The sequence below is a fragment of the Micropterus dolomieu genome, linkage group LG12 (assembly GCF_021292245.1).
Source record: "Micropterus dolomieu isolate WLL.071019.BEF.003 ecotype Adirondacks linkage group LG12, ASM2129224v1, whole genome shotgun sequence".
NCBI lineage: Eukaryota > Metazoa > Chordata > Actinopteri > Centrarchiformes > Centrarchidae > Micropterus > Micropterus dolomieu.
Genome location: NC_060161.1, coordinates 18,669,369 through 18,689,570, shown reverse-complemented (window position 1 = coordinate 18,689,570; position 20,202 = coordinate 18,669,369). Strand labels below are relative to the sequence as shown.

The 20,202-nt window shown below is 40.5% G+C and overlaps 1 protein-coding gene across 2 annotated transcripts in view; it reads left to right on the top strand.

Moving 5' to 3' along the window:
* LOC123980438 (glucosidase 2 subunit beta-like) overlaps positions 1 to 20,202 on the top strand; it is a 122,298-nt gene that overhangs the window by 93,609 nt on the left and 8,487 nt on the right. For both annotated transcript variants that reach the window (XM_046064829.1, XM_046064828.1), the window contains one exon: positions 9,189 to 9,260. In XM_046064829.1, coding sequence (XP_045920785.1) covers positions 9,189 to 9,260 — 72 coding nt within the window. The remainder of the gene's footprint in view (positions 1 to 9,188; positions 9,261 to 20,202) is intronic.

Sequence of the window (20,202 nt, the reverse complement as noted above, 5' to 3'; positions counted from 1 at the left end):
GTGTAATGGTGTGGGGATGTTTTCTACTTTAGGCCCCTTAGTGCCAACTGGGCATCGTTTAAATGCCACGGCCTACCTGAGCATTGTTTCTGACCATGTCCATCCCTTTATGGCCACCATGTACCCATCCTCTGATGGCTACTTCCAGGAGGATAATGCACCATGTCACAAAGCTCGAATCATTTCAAATTGGTTTCTTGAACATGACAATGAGTTCACTGTACTAAAATGGCCCCCACAGTCACCAGATCTCAACCCAGTAGAGCATCTTTGGGATGTGGTGGAACGGGAGCTTCGTGCCCTGGATGTGCATCCCACAAATCTCCATCAACTGCAAGATGCTATCCTATCAATATGGGCCAACATTTCTAAAGAATGCTTTCAGCACCTTGTTGAATCAATGCCACGTAGAATTAAGGCAGTTCTGAAGGCGAAAGGGGGTCAAACACAGTATTAGTATGGTGTTCCTAATAAATAATAATAATAAATAATAATTCCTAATAATCCTTTAGGTGAGTGTATATATGTATGTATGTGGGATTTTAATACTTTTAAAGCACCATGATGAATTCAATTAATGCATTTTTGACATTTGATAGACACATAAAGACCAGCTGTTTTCCCTCACTAACCCATATCTTCCACATGCCTCAACCTTTACCTATTTCGAGAAGAAAATAGTAGCAATAATAATGCAACATTTTGAGAGATGGCGGGGAGAATGCAGCCTTAAGTGATCTGCCAGAGGCTATTTGCCTCATTGCCCTTAGTGATGGCTCTAAAAACTAAATTGGCTTCAAGTTTGGCTTGTTTTGTTTCCCATTTTTCCGCATATAAATTGAGGCATGTTTTGAGGGAGAGAGGCTCTTTCGCTCTGTATTGTTTTGTTTCCTGGGTAATTTATGTGGGAAGGAGGTCTCTGCTGTGCATTTACCTTCTCTCTTCAAGTTGTTTCACAGAAGCGAAGTGTAATAAGATAAAAATGAAATATATATCTATCTATATATCTATATCTCTCTTGATCTTTTGCATTTGCACTCTCAGCTCTGCATAAAAAATTTCAAGGCTAAAATATCATAAACCGCCTGCCTGTAAAGGGAACTTCAGTCAGACTCTTAGTAGAAACACTGTACGGCTTTTTATTAACTTGCATCTGTGGTTCGCCATGTGGAAAATGAAGGTAAACAAACAAAAAAAATTGGCCTACTTTGAGTCTGCCTTCTTTTATACTGGTTGTAGAAGGGTGAATTGGCATTGGGTCTTTGGGCTGCAAACTCTCAACTCGCTTTTCAAGTTAAAAGGAATTGCACTGACCCAATCTAACAATGATCACGATGCTCATTTTGAAATGATATGAGTCTTGGAAATGGAATTTTAAATAGCCTTCAAAATATATATTAGTTTGGTAGTATTGGAATTTGATTCCACTTGAGGCCTGATGAGCTGGCCATTTGGGTGCTAAAAGTAAAGCTCTCTTTTACCTTAGGAGAGAGATCCAAACACTGCAGAACTTTGTCATCACCAACACATTAATCAAAGTGCCACGCTCCCACCTTCATGTTCTACAGTAGGTGCTCTTATATTAGATGCACTCCTGTAAAAAAAAAACAAAAAAAAAACATCCACTGTAGTACCACAAGGCATTTGTTCTTATAATAAGAACAGTTAATAAAAGTACAGCAACTACAGTTACAACAATACAATTCTTGAACAATCTCTGATTGTATGAAAAAACATTAAGGTGCATATGCTTATTAATCATACAGTATAATCTGCTCAGTCGTGCAGTTGGCTTTATGAAACCTTCTAGATCTGTATTCAGGACAATGCCTTATGTAGTTGTGCTATTTGAGTAAAGGACTATATTCTTGGTGCAAAAGAGTGATTAGTGATTTCCTATTTTTAATTTTTCTCTCTAAACAAACCTTTCTTGTAAGGGAGTTGTGTTTGTTTCATAGGAGCTGAGTACTGCAACATTACACCTTTAAAAACATTTGAATGAAGGCATTTAAAATGTATTAATACTGAGTCATCCATATTGCAGTGCTCGTCTAAATTTTTGATGTCACGTTGATTCACTGTAAAATAAAAGGATATCATTGCAAGCTTAGATTAAACCATTGACACGGCAGCAGAATCATAAAAGAAGCAGCCACAAACAAACACAATAAGATATGTTGTAGCATTACTAGCTCTGCATTTTTGTAAGTTTGAGTCAAACAGAACAGAACAAAAAAAAACTCCTCTCAGCACTTATCCATGAGGGAATGCCCTTTTCCTGGTGCCCATTTTATTCTTATCCAGTATGTCTAAAAAAGGTACACAGTGTGCAATGCAGCTTTTTACAGTAAGGGCTATAATCCAAAATAGCTGTTTGTTTTCTGTTTGGTCAGTTAGTGCGGACTGTAGTTTAGATTAGACAGAGCATTACAGTCGCCTATAAAATTGGCATTGTGGCAAGCTCTAACAGGGGTGTAGCTGCAGTTGTAAACTGCACCAAACACACTTCAGCAAGGTGTAGACTTGTTGACACCGGGGCTTGAAGCTGGATCTGCTGATTAAAGGACAGACAGGCGCTAGACTTTACAAGCAGGTCAGATGATTCACTATTGATTCAAGTTTTAAAAAAAACAAACAAAAAAAACATCAGGTGTCTTCACCTAACAAAATGTGTGATTCAGTTTGAATCACAACTGCTTCTTTACAATTTAGTGAATCTGAAATTAAAAAAGCTTTTAATTTACTGAATAAATAAGTTTGTTACTCCCAATTCTCTTGAAGGAATAGTTTAACTTTTGGGGAAAATAAGCTTCTACCTGAGAGTTTGATGAAAAGATTGATCTGTTCAATATGAACAGACAGCACCTGATTAGGTAGTAAACAGCTTTCAGAAGATAAAAAAACCTACCTCTCATAGCTTACTAATTAACACGTTACGTTTAATCCTTAAAAAAGTGGAAAGACAATATGTTGTGGATATACTGGGGGATATGTACCGGACTATTTGCCTGACAGCCGTAACTTCCTTCCAGGCAACTAGTGGAGACTCCAGCCTAGTATCCCCTCTCTCCACTCTCAGTGCTAAGCTAAGCTAACAGGCTGCTGGCTGTGGTGAGTACCTGATATTTTCAAGTAATCTGTCTGAATTTGACTCTCATAGGAGTGACAGTCACTCTCTTTTGTATATACACTTTGCTAGTTGTTACCAGTTGGAGTGCCAATAGCAGATAAACCAAGGTAAGAGAATAAATAGGATAGAGCCAGAAAAAATGTCCCATAAAAATGATCAGTATATTAATTTCATTTATTTGTACTTTCAAATTAGACAGATGTTATTTGTTCATATTGCTCTCTGTAGGACATTTCCCTTTATATCTGTATTATTAGCTTTCAATTGTAAAACACCTGGTGCATGTGAAAGGTGCTAAAGCAATTAATTTTTCTATTATTTTTATCTCTCACAATTACTCATAGCTCAACAGAAAGAGGAGCTTGTTTACTTTGGAGATCCTAACCCTTTGTTTCCATGGTGTATTTTAGCACCTTTTCAACAATAACACAGATTCCTTTTTATGTACAGTCAGTAGCATCTGACATACACTGCTCAAAAAAATAAAGGGAACACTAAAATAACACATCCTAGATCTGAATGAATGAAATAATCTCATTAAATACTCTTTTTACTACTTTCTTTACATAGTTGAATGTGCTTACAACAAAATCACACAAAAATTATCAATGGAAATCAAATTTATCAACCCATGGAGGTCTGGATTTGGAGTCGCACTCAAAATCAAAGTGGAAAACCACACTACAGGCCGATCCAACTTTGATGTAATGTCCTTAGAACAAGTCAAAATGAGGCTCAGTAGTGTGTGTGGCCTGGGCATGCTCCTGATGAGGTGGCGGATGGTCTCCCAGACCTGGACTAAATCAGTCAATCAATCAGTGTTGCTTCCTAAGTGGACAGTTTGATTTCACAGGAGTGTGATTGACTTGGAGTTACATTGTGTTGTTTAAGTGTTCCCTTTGTTTTTTTGAGCAGTGTAGTTTCAACCTAAATATTATTATCAGAAGCATTGAAATTTTTTTTTACATATTAGTACATGTGTGCATTAAAAATATAGGTGTTTATGTCAAACTAATAAAATATCAACAACACAAAGGTGACTGAATAAATAAACCAACGAGAGTATATATAACGTTATACAGCATTGTCACTGTTATTGAAAGACATTTATGGATGTGTGACCCAAGCTTGCTGTATGCGGTCAAAATGAACAGTGTCAGTTTTCCTTAAAGTTTGCTACCAAACAATTGACCACGTCACTTTATCTTCCTATTTTGTCACCTTCGACCTCTGGCATGCCAGCTGAGTGTACACAGTGTTACCTGTAAACCAATTAGCTAGTGTTGCCCTTGCTGCAGTTTGCCATGTCACTCTCAGTGAACTACACCCACGCCGTCACATAGCAGTCTAGAGGGAGATGGGCTTAATTGCTGCCTCTCCTTCTTCCTCTCATGACTGGGGAGTAAATATGCTCATCTCGTTTTCTTTTCTATATAGCCCTTGTGAGTACCAATTGGGTGCCTGTGTCAGATCTGTAATTAACAATGGACTGTAAAAGAATAATAATGGTTTATACAGTAACAACTTGGCCTCTTTTGCCATCTGTAATAATAACATTGTACTTAGATCTGAACAGTATCGCTAGAGAAAAGTTTGGGACAAAGACAAAACACATTCTCACTCCCATCTCGTCACATATGGGCGCTTGGTCAAGACTTGCGTAACCCCAACCACCTCCTTTGTCTTTTCTGTTAAATATCATATACCTACCTTTACCGTTCAAAGTGTGTTGAACTATGATGCTATAGGGGTCCCAAGTGCGTTACAAACTGACACCAACAGGTCTTGACCATGCGTCCATATGTGACGAGTTGAGAGTGAGAACAGGTTGACAAAGAACGTGAGGACTCAGATGATCTTATTCCAAATTTCTTTATTGGAGTTTTTGCATAGACTTGAACAGGGTGACAATGTAGTAAAAGAGATAGTGAAAGCGGTTAAATGCAGTAATAATGTTCATAGACTAATTACTTACACACTAACAACATAAATATCCACCCACCCAGTTCCTCAGATGATCTTAAAGGTTTTAAACAAACCTACAAAAGTATCCCTTAAAGGTGAGCAAAGCACAGCTTTCTCCACTTTTCTTATATCTTATAGTCTACTGCACACTAGAAAACACAAAGACTTCTGTGGTTGCTTGTTACATTTATCTAAATTTATTAGCTTCAATTGGAAAGTATTCGGTTTAGAACTTGATTAGCTGTTCCGAGTGAACTGAGCGAGCAGTCCAATCCAGTGACGCGTGAAATACTGTCTGAAGGAATAAGTGGTCGCATCTAAGGTATTTATTCTCTGTGTACCTTCAGGCCCCAGAACACCTGCCAAAGACTGTGACACAGTGGTACCAAGTTATTATGGCTGGTGTCGGAGCTGCATTGTTGACGCTGACAAATCGTGGGGGGGGCACTGTGAGTTCAGGACCCGATTGGGTGGATCACTGTTGTCTTTTTTGATCTGATGCTCATACCAGCCTTCTAATTATTGTCAAAGGTTTAATCGGTGACTCACCAAGTTGTATCTTCTCCTCTCTTTCTTTCTTATCCTTTGCGTCCTCTGCCCAGTGTCCCCCTTGCTGCACGTCATCATCTGTCATTTTCGCGGCCTGTTCAGTTGGTGATTCATGTGCTCAGCATCACCACCAGCACACTCTTATTCAATCCCACTCCCTTTTGCGCACTTTTCTTTCTTTTTATCCTTCTGTCTTCCCCTTTCCTCTCTTTGTCTTTGTTCTCTTGGCTGTTTCCTAGCCTTATATTTCCAACCGCTGTCAGTCTCTTCTCCTCAAAGGCTTTGTTACCCCCCCCCACCCCCTTGTCCGTCTCAGTGGATACTTCCTCCTTTGTGTCACATTGCCCATTTGCAAAGGATAGCTGGGGACAGTTTGTATAAATGTGCCTGTTTGACCTTTCTGCTGTGTCCTATTTATGTAACACAGTTGGCAGAATGTGAAGTGTCTGTCTTGGAGACAGACAGCTAATCAACCTGCACCTCCGTCTGCATGTCGGACTCGGCATTTTTAATCTCTACTAACTTTTTAAATTTTTTTTACCCAGCGACACATTTTCTGTGTTGCCTTGCCTGTTTTTGTTTTCTCACAAGCTGCCACATGGAGGCGGGCATCCAAGGTCAGATCGCAGTGCCCCTGCACACAAATAGCCTAGCTATTTATTTTATATTTTTTTGTGCACTGCTGGCTTGTCAGCAAAAGTGGGCAGGGATGGATGGCTTTGCCTTGAGGGTATGAGAGAGGGTGATAGAGAGGGGGAAGAGCGGTACAGACATGCAGGGGTACTCCCTTATGAGACTCATTTGATTGCTTTTTTTCTCTTTTCCTTTCCCCCTTCCTCTGCGCGCTATACCTCTGTCTATCAGGTGCCATCTGTTTCTGGGCTCATATGAGGATGTTTGTTGTTGCTGTAACACCTGCTTTACAAACTAAATGAATCTAGTGGCTTGTATAAGGAACAATAAAGCCGGTGTCAAGAGAGAATTCTGATATATTTTATTATTCATTTATTTAGTTTGGGAGGCTATTTGGCAGACATCGCCTTGTTTTATTTGGCATTTGATTGCACTTTTAAAGGTTCAGGTTGAAATTGTTGTACATCTTAAAATTTCGGACCACTACAGCCCTAATAAGTTTCAATTTCTGTTTCAAGTACCATACATGCAGCAGTTATGTAAGGTCTCCATTGCTCCTTCAGGCTTGGGTTGTTGTCAAATTTTGTTGTAGCTGACTGAGGGTGTTGAGTGTCCTTGATAAGGTCAAGGCCAGCTGTGAAGAAAACTTTAACTAATTCTTGGCTCTTCTTGTACCCTGAAGACATGAAGAAGACCTTGAGTCGACAGCCATGCTAGCAGCTCCTTGAAGCTGTACTTGTGTGCAGTGTTGCTTTTAGCTAAATCATTATGCCAGCATAGCAGCATGCTCACAGTAACACTGCTAACATGCTAATGTTTACCATGTTTTTTTTGTCTTAAACCAAAGTACTGAAATTTGACCTGATGAGAGTGCTAGATGAAAAGTCAGGGGATCACCAAGGGTACTACATTTTATATTTAGGGGAACAAGAATGTTCATACCAGATGTCATGGCAATCCAGCCAATAGTTGTTAAGACATTTCTCTCAAAGCTACAAATTTCAGGCTTATGGTGGCATCAGAGGGGTGTCAGGGGATCACCAAAGTCAGTAGCACTCATCTTCTAGGCACCATGAATGTCTGTACCAAAGAGTTGTTGAGACATTTCTCAAAGAAAACTTAAATGTCAACCTGAGAGAATGTGCCTGTTTGACCTTTCTGCTGAGAATAAACTAATAGATTACAAATACATAAGAAAAAATCCCAATAGGAACCTTGTTGCACAGTGTCAAATTTCTTGGAGAGGTAATGGATTCCCAATAGGCGTAGTCATGGTGAGACATTTAATTTTACTCTGAGCTGTACTCCGCAGTCAAAAGAGATGCTTCTGTTATTTTCCCTCATATCTGGCAGATGGGGAAGGGGCACCCCTGTTGAAACATACAGTAGACATGAAAGGATAAATGCCTAAATGAAAGCCTCTGAGATGAGAAGCATTTAATACAATCCGCAAACAAGCGCATGAGCAAAAGAAGTCGACATCACTTACCTCGCTCCCAAAGTCCGCTTTTCTCTGATGTTCATCATTTTCTTTTCTTTCATCTTGCTTTTCTCTCATAAAGCTTTTGATCCCCCTCCCCTCTTTTTTTCCTTCCACCACGCACTTTCTCTCTCTCTTTGTCTTTTTTTCTCTCTTTCTCTCTCCTTGTGGGCATCCTCTGCTCTTTTATAACAGTCAGGGTAACGGTTCAAATGTCAAGGAAAAAAGCCCGGCTGCCTTTGCCTCTGTAGGATTCACCATCAAAGTCTTTGATCAGTTTGTTACTAGAGCTAGTAATCGTGCCTCTACTCTCCAGCTCTATCCCCAGCAAGTGCATTAGTGATGGTTTCTGCTAATTGCTAACTCCTTTAGACTCTTCTTTGCCTTAGTGGAAGAGCTGTGGGTGGCCGGGTAACTGGTAGCTCCTTGTCGATCTTCTGTCCCAGTAGGTAGCCACTGAGCCTGGACAGTCTCACTGATCAGTCATTCTGCTTAGTTAAACACTGCTTTGATACTTGACTTTTACAGTGTTCACTATATTTTGCCTGTCTGCAGTGTAAGTTTTGTTTTCTTATGAGACTGATACTGATATCTCAGAGACTGTATTAACTGATTTTGTTGGCCAATTGGGTCTATGTCATATCATATCGTGTGTTGCGTAATGCATTAGCAAGTTGTTTATTTTGTCATCCAGGTATGTAGAAACATTAGCATTCATTTGCCTCCTGTCAAATATAAGTCCAATGTTCACTATCCTTTAGTTCAGTTTGTGTCTTCGCCAACTCCTAAGAGAAATACATAGCTCTTTTGGCTTGCCTTTAATAAAAAAAAAAAAACTGTTAAGGTGCAGGCCGTAAAATCAAAACAATGAGCTGAAAGACTCTAAGGAGCTCCTCAGATCTGATAGAAATGTCTATTACTTTGTGGGTTTGTCACTACTAGCAACATATTTCACATTACAAATGACCATGTATTTGATCCATTGTTAATATAAAAATATTATGTAGGACAGCTTAAGTATAAATACATTACGTAGCATTTTTGTTAAAGGATCCCTTTTGGTTATTGAAGAGCTGTAACCAAGATATGTACTGAGTTTGACAATTTACAATTGAAAAGTAAACTCGACAGTGTTACATTTGAGAAACTAGGAAGAGACGACTAGGTTTTGAAAATATCCATCCGAAATAAATCCCACCCCCTCCCTTCAGGCCTCCCTCCAAAGCCATTGCCATAAAACCGTCAGGTAGGCCAGCCAATCATTTAATTTGGTCGAAATCCTTTTCAGAGCATTTGACTTATTGATTGCTGTCGGGATGGAAAGAGAATTTCAACAAATATAACAAGAAATGCTTCTGAAATACCTTATCTTTAAACCTTGTGGAGCAGTATTCTCAATGATGACATTATGTTTTCTTTTCCCCTCTGCAGGTATACTTATACCCTGTGTCCATTCAATCAAGTCACACAAAAGAGCACTGCAGGAACAGAGGTCTCATTAGGGTAAGTACCTCAATCACCCCCACTTTGGCACCACAGTTCAAATCCCAAACAGTGTCCAGCCAGGGTATGACAGGGGCTGTGGCAATATTAAATTTTACATTTGCAAATTGAGGGGCACTTTTTCCAAAAAGCTTTAGAGCATTGTGAGTACAACGTGTGATGTGAAGGTCTATAGCAGAACACATCTAATATCAAGCCACAAAAAAAGGTAAAGGTTTATACTAAAACATCTTTAGGAATCCAACATACATTTTGTTGTCCTTGGTCTCTCATCATGCAATAAATGTCAGAAAAGTAAAATTTTTCTTACCTATTCCAATTAGATAAATTTACATTTTTCATTTTTTTAATGGACCTGAAACGAATCCCACAACTGCACTCCTATGAAAGCTCTTTAATCACCGTTACAGTCCTCATATGAAGTTACTCTAAGACCAATATTTGCTGTATTGATTTTTTTTCTTTTTATTATTATTCAATCTCTGTTAGGCTTCATATGACCTTTAATCAGTCACTAACAGATCTCTATTATAGGTTTAATGCCTTTTGATCAAGGGACCGAGTTTCATATGCTGCTGGGATTGTATTTCCTTAGTTTCGAAGGGATTCAATTTCATCTGAAGAATTATGTTCTGGCCTTTTACCAACCCCCAGGGATTGGCTGTGTCAACTGCTTGACATCGCTGTGTATCAAAATGCTTATGTGCTATGAAAGATGCCACTCAATCCCCATAGAAACGGACCTTTAGATGCCACAAGACATGTTCTTCTAAGGGATTAGAACAGTAACTTTCTTGGTCAAATATTTTTCGCCTGACGTGTTGTGCTTCCATAATCGCATCAAGCCACCTTTTCCAACTTAATTGTAACATCTCTGTCAAAAAAACGTAAACATCATACTGATGTTTTCCTTGTTTTCTACTTTTTCTTTTCTTTGAAATTTTGAATTGAGGTGATAATTACGGGATGTCGCCTCACTGGCCTTTTTCCACTCTCTCATTAGCCTTAACCGTCAGTGATCCGACACTTTTATAGGGTGCAATTATGGAAACGCTATTCCATCGACATTGACACCTCTCTGGGGAAAAAAGGCTTTTATGATTCACTACAACTCCTCCCCCAAGAGGAGGACTCAATTCCAGTGCTGCTTTGCTTGTAGCGGGCACACAGGCTAATGATTTGTTTTGCGAACAGACAATATAAAGGCATAAATGACCACGGAAAATTTGCGACAAAGTGTCACAACATTTAGTCTCCTTTGAGATGTGATGCCATTAGGCTTGACCTGTCTTCTTTTGTCTGTTGAAGTGAGGCGTTAATGATAATTTATTAACAATTATCCCTTTTTGCACATGTAGTTTTGCTTTCAGATGGCACATTAATTGGAATCTGAAGCACGACTGTGTTCTTTTTGCACCGCCACCTCCCACACTACCCACTCACTTTTGGAGCGGAAAGTGCAATGCTTCACCATGTTTTTAGCGCAGGAAAGAGGAAGAACAGAATGCTAACTGTGAGTAATGTGACCCCAACGCTTCTGCCTGCCTGTCACTCATGATGGTATGGAAGGGCAGAAGGACCAAACAGAACCAGTGGTCAAACACGTTTCCAACTCATGTGTGTTGGGCACCCCATTTGGAACAAAAATCGCTGCCAAACAGAACTCGAGGGAATGATTTCAGATATATAACATATTTATGTTTTCCACATAAATTGCTTTACATAGGACTGATGTTACTGAATGCAGCAGAAAATATTGTGGAGCCTTCCTCAGAAAATTGAGAAGCATGTTTGATTTAAGTTAATGGGAAAATAATGCTAGTTTGATATTGCTTGTTTTATCAGATGCAAACACAAACACCTTATTGGTATTTTCTGGTTGTAGGCAGGTGGTGCAGCACTATATGATGGACTACACAGAGTGTGTAGTGAAGGTATATGTGGAATGGTTTTGGGGAAGGAGGGGGAGGTACATGAATCGTAGCTCTCACGCTGGGAATAAAGTTCATTTTTTATCCAGACAGACCATCAGTCAGCCCTCGCAGGATATGGCTGGGCCTCCTGATATCAATCTGCATGGAGGCATCCTCCTTCTCCCCAGAGGGGGTGAAGGGGGAGAGGGGAGTGCTTTGATTTAAACGGCAGCATTTATCACACCTGCTCTAGCTTCCTAAAGGACAACCATGTGAGAAGGGGAGAGAAAAGGACAAACGGCATGAACGTGTGTGTGGCCTGTCAATGAAAGTGTGAAGCGGGAACTGTGACCACTTTGGCGATGTCTATCTAATACTTGCTTACACCATGTCGACTGATTTGGATTAGTTATGTTATGTTTCTGCTGTATTAAATGGAGGGTGTTGCTGCTGAATTTTGATTACCGCTCATGCCCAACGCTCGGTTTGTGAAGTGTGTCAAGGCTCATAAAAGTTAAAATTGTTCCCTGAGCCCTAACCTTTCTTCCTGCTTGGTTCTGCAGTATAGTTGGTCTTAGACCATTAACTTTACAAATGTTCTTAAAGAACAATAAATCAGCCTGGAAACCCTTTTCTTTTGTAGCTGCTTGCTCTTAGACTGTGGCCACACACGCAGCCATAAAGATTTCATAAGGCACAGCAAGTCATAGTATATGCTCCCAATTATCAGTATATGTAGATATTATACAACTCCTATTCACCTCCTGAATTCCAATGTCTCCGTTTTCCATTTAGCTTTTCTGCCTTTCGGTCTCAGCAGCTCAACCGCTTCCTGAAATGGCTATTGTAACAATAACATCAGCCACGATAATGATAATAGAGTAGAAGAAAATGCTTGCATTGCGACAAACACCATCCCACTGTGACAGCATCGTCCATCTTCATAATGTCCTCTCTGCCCACCCCTACCCAGGGGGAACACAGTGGGTACAATCACAGGATAGCAAACACATGGTTTAGTCCACCTGAAAAGATAAACAAATACATGATGATGCGCAGTAGCATACAGGGTATGTGCTGTTTGTTACCACCTTGAATACATGCACTTACATAATATGAAGGCATTGACTTTACACTTTGAGGAAGAAAGGACACACACACAATGCATACTCTACATACAAACTGAATATTGATCACCCTTTTGTCACCAGCATGTCACATAGATTTCCCACAAGCCTCCGTGGTATTGATGTGCTTCCTCTACAATATCACAACAGAAGTGTGTGTTCTTATAGTGATAGTAAATAATGATGTGTTGAAGCTCATAATACTCGTTGTTTTTGGAGACTGCCACAGGTTTCAATTCAACTTGTGGTGTTTTAAAGCAAATATTCCTTTAACTTACTTTCGGACTCAGTTCTTGAGACCACTGTTGCTGTTTGCATTTGCAGTTTTGTTGTGTTTGACATATCTTTTTTTTTTTCTTTTACATTACCCTTTGCTGAATTACACAATGTTGAAGTTTACAACTACTGTACAGACAGTTCAGACAACAACTTTCTTAGCTTCTTTGCATATGTATGTTGCCTTGAGTGCTAATGTGTGTGGTTTAAGTACAAAGCTGGAACCAATGCCGTTAGCTTAGCTTAGCATTAAGATTAAAAACAGGAGGAAACAGCTACCCTGGCTGTGGATAAAAAAATCCACCTCTAAAGCTCTCTAATCATCATGTTTTATCTTGTTTGTTTAATCTGTACAAAAACTGAAGTATAAAAACAACAGTTTGTGGTTTTACGAGGAGTTATGTGCCACACTGTTTTCTGGGCGGGGAGCAGTGACTTCCAGTCTTCATGCTAATCTAAGTTAACCACCTCCTGGCCCTAGCTCTATACTTCCTAGGGCCAGAGTGGTGTTGATCTTCTCACCTTCTCACGTAACAATATCTTGGGACTAAAAGTACTTTTAGTCCCAAGATATACTTTCCAGGAACTAAAAGGTTCCTTCAGCCCATTAAGGCTTGTACAGACTACACGACTTTCAGCATCAGCCGATGGCTGTGCTGTTCACACTACACAACTTGCCGTCTTGTGATGGGAGTCTTGAAGTCGTTGTGGCGTTCACACTATGGCTGCGTTCAGGCTGCAGGCCAATGTGACCCAAATCTGATTTTTTTGCCCATATGTGACTCAGATCTGATCTTTTTATGACTGTGGTCCAAATCAGTGTGGACACTCAGGTCGCATTTGATGCGACTTTGACGTCACTGTAGAACAGCTGTTCTGCTGTAGACGGAGCCGCGCTGAACGAAAAACCTCCACAAAAATGCTGCTGCGTGTGACATCGTGTTATTCTTCTGCGAATGCGGGTCACTTTCAGGTCACAGACAGTTCACACTGTAGTCTGATTTGGGCCACACTTAAACTATAATATGAACTGTCAAACAAATAAAGTCGGATCTGGGAAAAAAATCGGAATTGAGCATTAAGGCCTGCAGTCTGAACGTAGCGTATGTGACTGATCAGTGACAGGGGGTCACACACTACACGAGCTGACGGTGGTTGTATCACCCGATGCTGGTCTCCAAATCACGTTTTGTCAAGAAAACACACGTGAAATGTTGCCAGCTGCCTGTTCTCATTGGCTGGATGTGGATGTCAAGTCGGCCGACTCTTCCAGATTGTTGGCATGCTAGATATCTGGCTGGTGTCTGGGATGTGTCGAGGACTGGTGGCCGGCAATCAATTGCTATTTTACCCCCGATTACAGCCTGACGGTCGCCGAGCTCACTGACTGGCAAATCAGGCTTAAAATCATGTAGTGTGAACTAGGCTTTAGCCTAGTTTCGACCAAAAGTACCTGGATCTCTTTTCAAGGAACTAAAAGGTTCCTTCAGCCCGTTTCCCCTGTGGTCTAAAGACCTGCGAACATTATATTAACCAGCTGATGTAGGCCTATACGCCGTACAAAGGGATGCACAGGCATTATTCCACTACTCCCCCCAAAAGTACCGGGACTTTCGGAAAGTACTATCCCCCGAGCAGGGAAAGATTAGGCAAATTAACCAGCTGACATATGTTATTACTCTGATGTGCACCATACAATGCGATGGACAGGCATCATTATTTAGCAGCGTCACTATCCATGAGCTAAATGTATATATGAACATCAGATTTGATTGGAATATAATTATAAGGACTAGCTGCACACAGGCTGCTATTTCTGTGCTATAAATATAATGCGGGTGTACGATCTCTGGCGGACATCAGCGAGACTTGTGTGTGTGCTGTCAGAGTGAACAGAGAAAAGCAATGTCTGACAGCCTTTCTTCTTGTTGTCAAATATTAAAATGAAACATCCGCTCCATAATGTAAAACCACAGGGACATAATTGAGTGCAACGACACTGTAAAGGACAGAACAAAGTAAAATGTAGTTTAAAATTCTGATTGAGTGTGCACTCAACTACAAACAAAAAAACAGATTCATACTGAAGCGATACAATCAAGTATATAACACAAGTAGCCATTTCTTCCAGTTAGCTGTGAGCACCTGATATATATCTTAATTTCTTTCAAATGGCTCTAATGGCTTAAATACATGCGGCAGCACAGCGCACGATCAGTCTGATCCACTTAAGTTTTGAGAAGTCCCCTAGGAAGTACATTGTCAGCGTCCAGTAATTAGCTTAGTGTTCAAGCCATTTTGTGCAAACAACCACAACAACTACAAAAAACAACTGTTTAAAGTATGCCCTGACAGCGGCGTCTGGCCATAATAACCTTTTCACCATGAGCACAAGTTCATTTGAAATATTTATGTGGGCCCTTTTAGAGTTAGCTTAGGATAAACACATGAAAATAGCTCCAGCTGCAATTATATAGAACAGCCGGGACCCTCATTCTCTATATTAAGCCAAATATATAACAGAAATGTTTAAATGTAGGCTCTCATAAAGGCCAATCAAGAAGAAATATGTAGATAAAAATCATAGCATCTCCCTGCTAAGATGAAGCACATTTGCCTCTATACGGAGAAGGGTGGAATGATTTAAATGTAGCTGTGGAGGAGGAAGGGATCAGTTGAGAGGTCATTCAATGAGTTTTTGTTTTGGGACTCAAGGGAAATCAGGTGGCCACGCAGTCGGGGTCACCGGGTCAGCGCATGTCGCCCTGCAAAGTTCAAGGAGCTAGGCCTTCTATTGTGCTGGGGGTCAAACTGCTCTGCGCCCATTATCATCGGGAGCACCTGAGGAGAGAGGAAAAAGGGCAGTGCTGAAATTGTGCAGGGCCCGGCGAGCAGCTCGCTTGTTCACCCTTCAACCTTGGAAACACATTGTGTTTGACAGGCCAAGCTTGGAATACGCCCAACATCCAAAGCTGAAAACAGGATAGACAAAACAGGAATAATAATAACTCCTAGACACTGCTGGGCGGATATGAATAAACAAACCATAAAAGAACAGTGGAAGACTACAAAGGCAAGATTTTCACCGCTACGGTTATGACTCAGATTGTACACTGTCAAAACAGGAAAATATAACCGGGGGAAGGATATAAATGTTCTGATGTGTGAATATTATGACTGAGGCAGATGCATGGGCTGTAGAGGTAGGCACAGATGTGTTACCGAGTCAAGGGATAAAAGAAAAATGGTATTGTGAAACCTAGAAAAAAAAAAGGCTATTAGTGTTGTCAGTTACTCCTGCAGGTTCATATCGCTCATCATTCAAACCCACAGGTCTCCCTTGAACTGCTTTATTGAACAGTAGAGTTTCAAACAGTGGAGAAGTGAGGTAGCCTAGCAACATTGAAACCACATTGAATGACTGTGTATGCCCACTGCGAAGGAGCCAGGCAGCTGAAATGACAGTGCGGAGCAACCCCAGAGAGAGTGGGATGTGCTGGCCACCGTGGAAAATCCAAATCGGTTGGCTGTTTGTAGCAGTATACTGTAGACATACACATGTTTACAGATCTGCCTTCTTCTGTGAGCTACAGTACATACATAGCATATCATTGTTTCCCACACCTACTGCCAAGCTCACTTTAAAACCAGCGCTGGTGACTCTACATGGTTTTGCCACTATGCAGTTCTTGTAGCGCGCTAAATAAAAGATCTTCACAATGTAACAGAAAAAAATCCCTAGGTGCTGCGAGAAAGCGGTGCAGCCATGTGAATGCCTCCAGGCTTTCAAAGTCCTTTGAGGGGCCGTAGCACGAATGATACAGCTGAGCAAATGTATTGGCCCACGAAAGTAGAGACTCCACTGTGGCCATGGTAATATGGAAATGTGCTCATTTGATCAACAACAGTCAATTTCTCACGAGGGCAGCTGAAATGCCCAGCGTCTTTTTAAAAAGAGTGTTAAAAGGATCGAAGTCGTATTGAAAATATATCACGTCCCTTCCCCATTTAGGATTAATCACTGTTCACTTGCAGTTTTCTGCAGCGGCTGCGCATGTATAAATAGGAGAAAAGTACTGTAGCTAATTATCTCGATAGGTGGCCATTTTATTGCACAGCAATCGCGAGGGAGCTGTTAAGATTATTACTGTGAAACTCCTCGAACACAGGCAGGTTACAAATGAGCACAAAAAAAACAGAACAACAACGTGAGGCTGAATCAGGGAATGACACACTTCAACACCCCTTGACAAAATAGCCTCGGTTAGGGGTTAAATGCGAAAAATACAAACAGAATATTTTCTGGCATTTTGACAATGGTGCTATTTGACAATACATTTCAGCTTTTGCTAATTGGTGTGTGACTTGTGAGTCAGCAAACAGTGTTGGATGAATGTTGATATTGCAAGATGGTGATCACTGCACATGCTAATTAACTGCATGCAACGTAAATTGTCAAGCTGAAGGAAGGAAGGCAGAAACATAAAGGTGACGGGTATTTTACATAGTGAATCATCATAGTAATGAACATCTTAAGTGCCAAGTGGGTGAGGCTATATAGAGACCTGACGGCAAACCCATCCATATTCTAATAAATAAGCACCTATTACAGCACTTCATGTTAAAGTTGGAACCTTTATGATCTTGAGAAAGTAAAAAAAAAACAGTTTAGCATGCAAAAAGACTTCAGGGCTCAACAATGAAGGTATGGGCGTGGCAGCATGCATGCTAACGCCATCATAACTTGGTTTCTTCCATATTCATGATTTCTTTTTACTTGGATTGCCTCATGCTCACGTGCTGGTGGACATTTAACCCATGGCGGTCTGGGGCTTATGGAAAATGGTGTTTGTTATATGCGACTAAAAATAGAATTATTAGATAAACAACTATATTACATAGTTTTTCCCCCTGTCTAGGGTTAAATTCTAACACTATTTAGTTACAAATGTCAGTGTGATTTGCAATGAGGTTTATACAGTAGCTGTATGCGTGACAAATGTATAACAGTCTTCCTACTAACTATTTGATAATATACTGAATAAAAACTTCATCTGTGTATTCTTTTTGAAAATGACTGAAAAAACAAAAGTACATTGATACATATTTGTATATTTTTATACTTAGGTGAGTTTTCATAGTACAAGCAGTCCATGAGAATTTAACATATTGCTTGTGTTCGATTGATGCGTTTTATACATCACATTTTCATGCATACATCTTGTCGTAAAATGACTAATGGCTGTTTTTGTTGCTTTACTGCTTTGCGGTTTTTCTGAATGTGCTCACTTAATGAGTGGAGTGATGCTCCCTTTCATGTGCCCATATCAAAAACCAGCTCTTAATTATTTAGATAGGCATTTTAGAAAAAGGGATTTATTTTATTATTTTCATCTTATCTAAGTCGTAATGATTTTACCTACAGAGTAGTTACAGTTACACTGGAACAAGTGCATAATTATACATTTAAGTGTTCCACTTAATGCGCTCATTTTCAAGCTGTCAAGGTCATTCGCTGAAGTGCCATTAGCGACGAGAGGGGCCCTCTTTACCTGGGGAACATGGTAGCCGCTTAATGCCCAGCGCTCAAGAGGAGCATGCCACGGTATACTAGTGCAGCCCCTGACAGCCAGGCAGAAACAGGAATTAATTTATATAACACACTCGCTTATATAGGAAATGTAACGTTCCTAATGTGTTTGTTATATGGTCCCTGAACCTAACGGCCCACACTTTATCTGGCAATCAAGACGAAAGGGTAAAGACTCTTATGTGTCTGAGGAGAGGGTTAAAGTGGTAGGGAGTGGAGGGCGAGGAGGGGAGTGGGAGCTGACACTGTGAACCCCTGATGGCCTTTCTGCTGGGTAGCCATGGCAACATCTAGCCCAGTCGTTAATGAGGCACAACTGAGCTGTTAACAGAATACTGATTTGGGTTTGACATCAGCCCTGATTCATATCTGTCAGGAGGTGTTGATGAAAAATGTACCCTGAGTTTATTTCATAATGGCACATAAAATGGCCTCGGTGTTCTGTTTATGCAGCGAATGCAAAACAAAATGTGCCATGGATGTTACTCACTGATTTAGAGTAATTATGTGGGTCAGCGCGCTATACATGAGAAAGGCCAACATGGTTGCAGGAAGCGTCCAGGATGCTGCCTGCAATTTCACCAGTTGACCTGTTGAAGACTTATTTATATCCCCGCATGCACTATTATGTACAATACTATATTTAAATCCTGTTCTGTACCCCACAATAGAGAGAACCCCGCTGGCAAAGAAAAAGGATGTATCACTGCCCTTTATGTATCAGTCATATGAAATGAAGTGGAAGCCATGTGCAAAGCCCTGACTGAGCAATGTGCCCTTCACATGTTCCTATGCGTATGAATTATTTATTAAGGTGCTGGGCACAATGGGTGGTAGGAGGGTGAGAGGAGCATCAGTGACTGGCACAGTAATGACAGTGTCTGGGCTCATCTCAAAACGGCTCTCTCTGATTGGTGACCTTACGAGTGGCAGAGGTTAGCAACGCTTGCCTCTGCTTGGCTATGAGAGCGGGGCCCCTTTTTTTTGTAGCACTGCTTTACTGAATCCAAATTAACCAGGAGCTCCCAAATTGCTCTCTCTACCTGCCAGTGCAATGCTGCGTCTCATGCTGTAAATGATTAGCACATTAACAGCACAGTGAGGGGACTAACTTGCTGCTCTAGACCCCTTGTTAAAGCGGTGAAAAGCGTAGCTGTGAGGTATAATTCATTCCAGTGGCAGCTAATGAATAGGTGCTACAGTGGGAAGGTGACGGTAATAAGCACAGACTGTACACCATCTTAACACAGGTTATGATTCAGGACGAGGAGTTGGTTGTTTCAGAAGTATTTACAAGTAATCTGATGCTGAGTTGGCACATCTGATTGTGGACTGCAAATTAATGTATTTAGAGGACCTGGCTTGATGTAGACGTTCTCTAATGACAGAAACTGATGGGTATTATTGAATTTTGGCATCTATACCTAACAACCTATATTTTGATACTTCATATTGAGGAATATTGACATGTTTAAGTTTCCAATTAGCACTAAATGGTATAAATTCAAGGTAAACCGCACTGTGATGTGTTTTCTTGCTGCCTTGTAAGCTAATTCAGTTAATTCAGAATGTGTCTTTTGCATTAAAATGACTGGTATAACCCGCTGTAAGGGGTTTACAATACAGAATAAAATCTAAAGTCTTAAATTCTCAAATGACCAAATCCAAGGAAGGTGAAAATCAAGGGCAACTGGACTTGGTAGAATACATCTTCTACCAAGTCAAGGTGCCCTTGATTTTCACCTTCCTTGGATAACTGTGCCCTGGATGACAGAGAATCTTCACAGACATAAAATGAGCAAATATTGACAATATCACACTGCAGGTGTCCCCACTCAAAGAGCTTCAGCAAAAACAGTGGTCCGTTAAATAACAAGCCAATGCAGGCCCTTGCATTTTTCGGCACAGATCCTAATCAAGCAGTCAGTGAATTGGCAGTTGAAGTTAAATATCCAGCACTAGTTTCCTATTTTTTTTTCTTGTAAAAGCAAGAAGCTTGTGAAACTATAAATACAATTCCTATACATGCAGAAGAC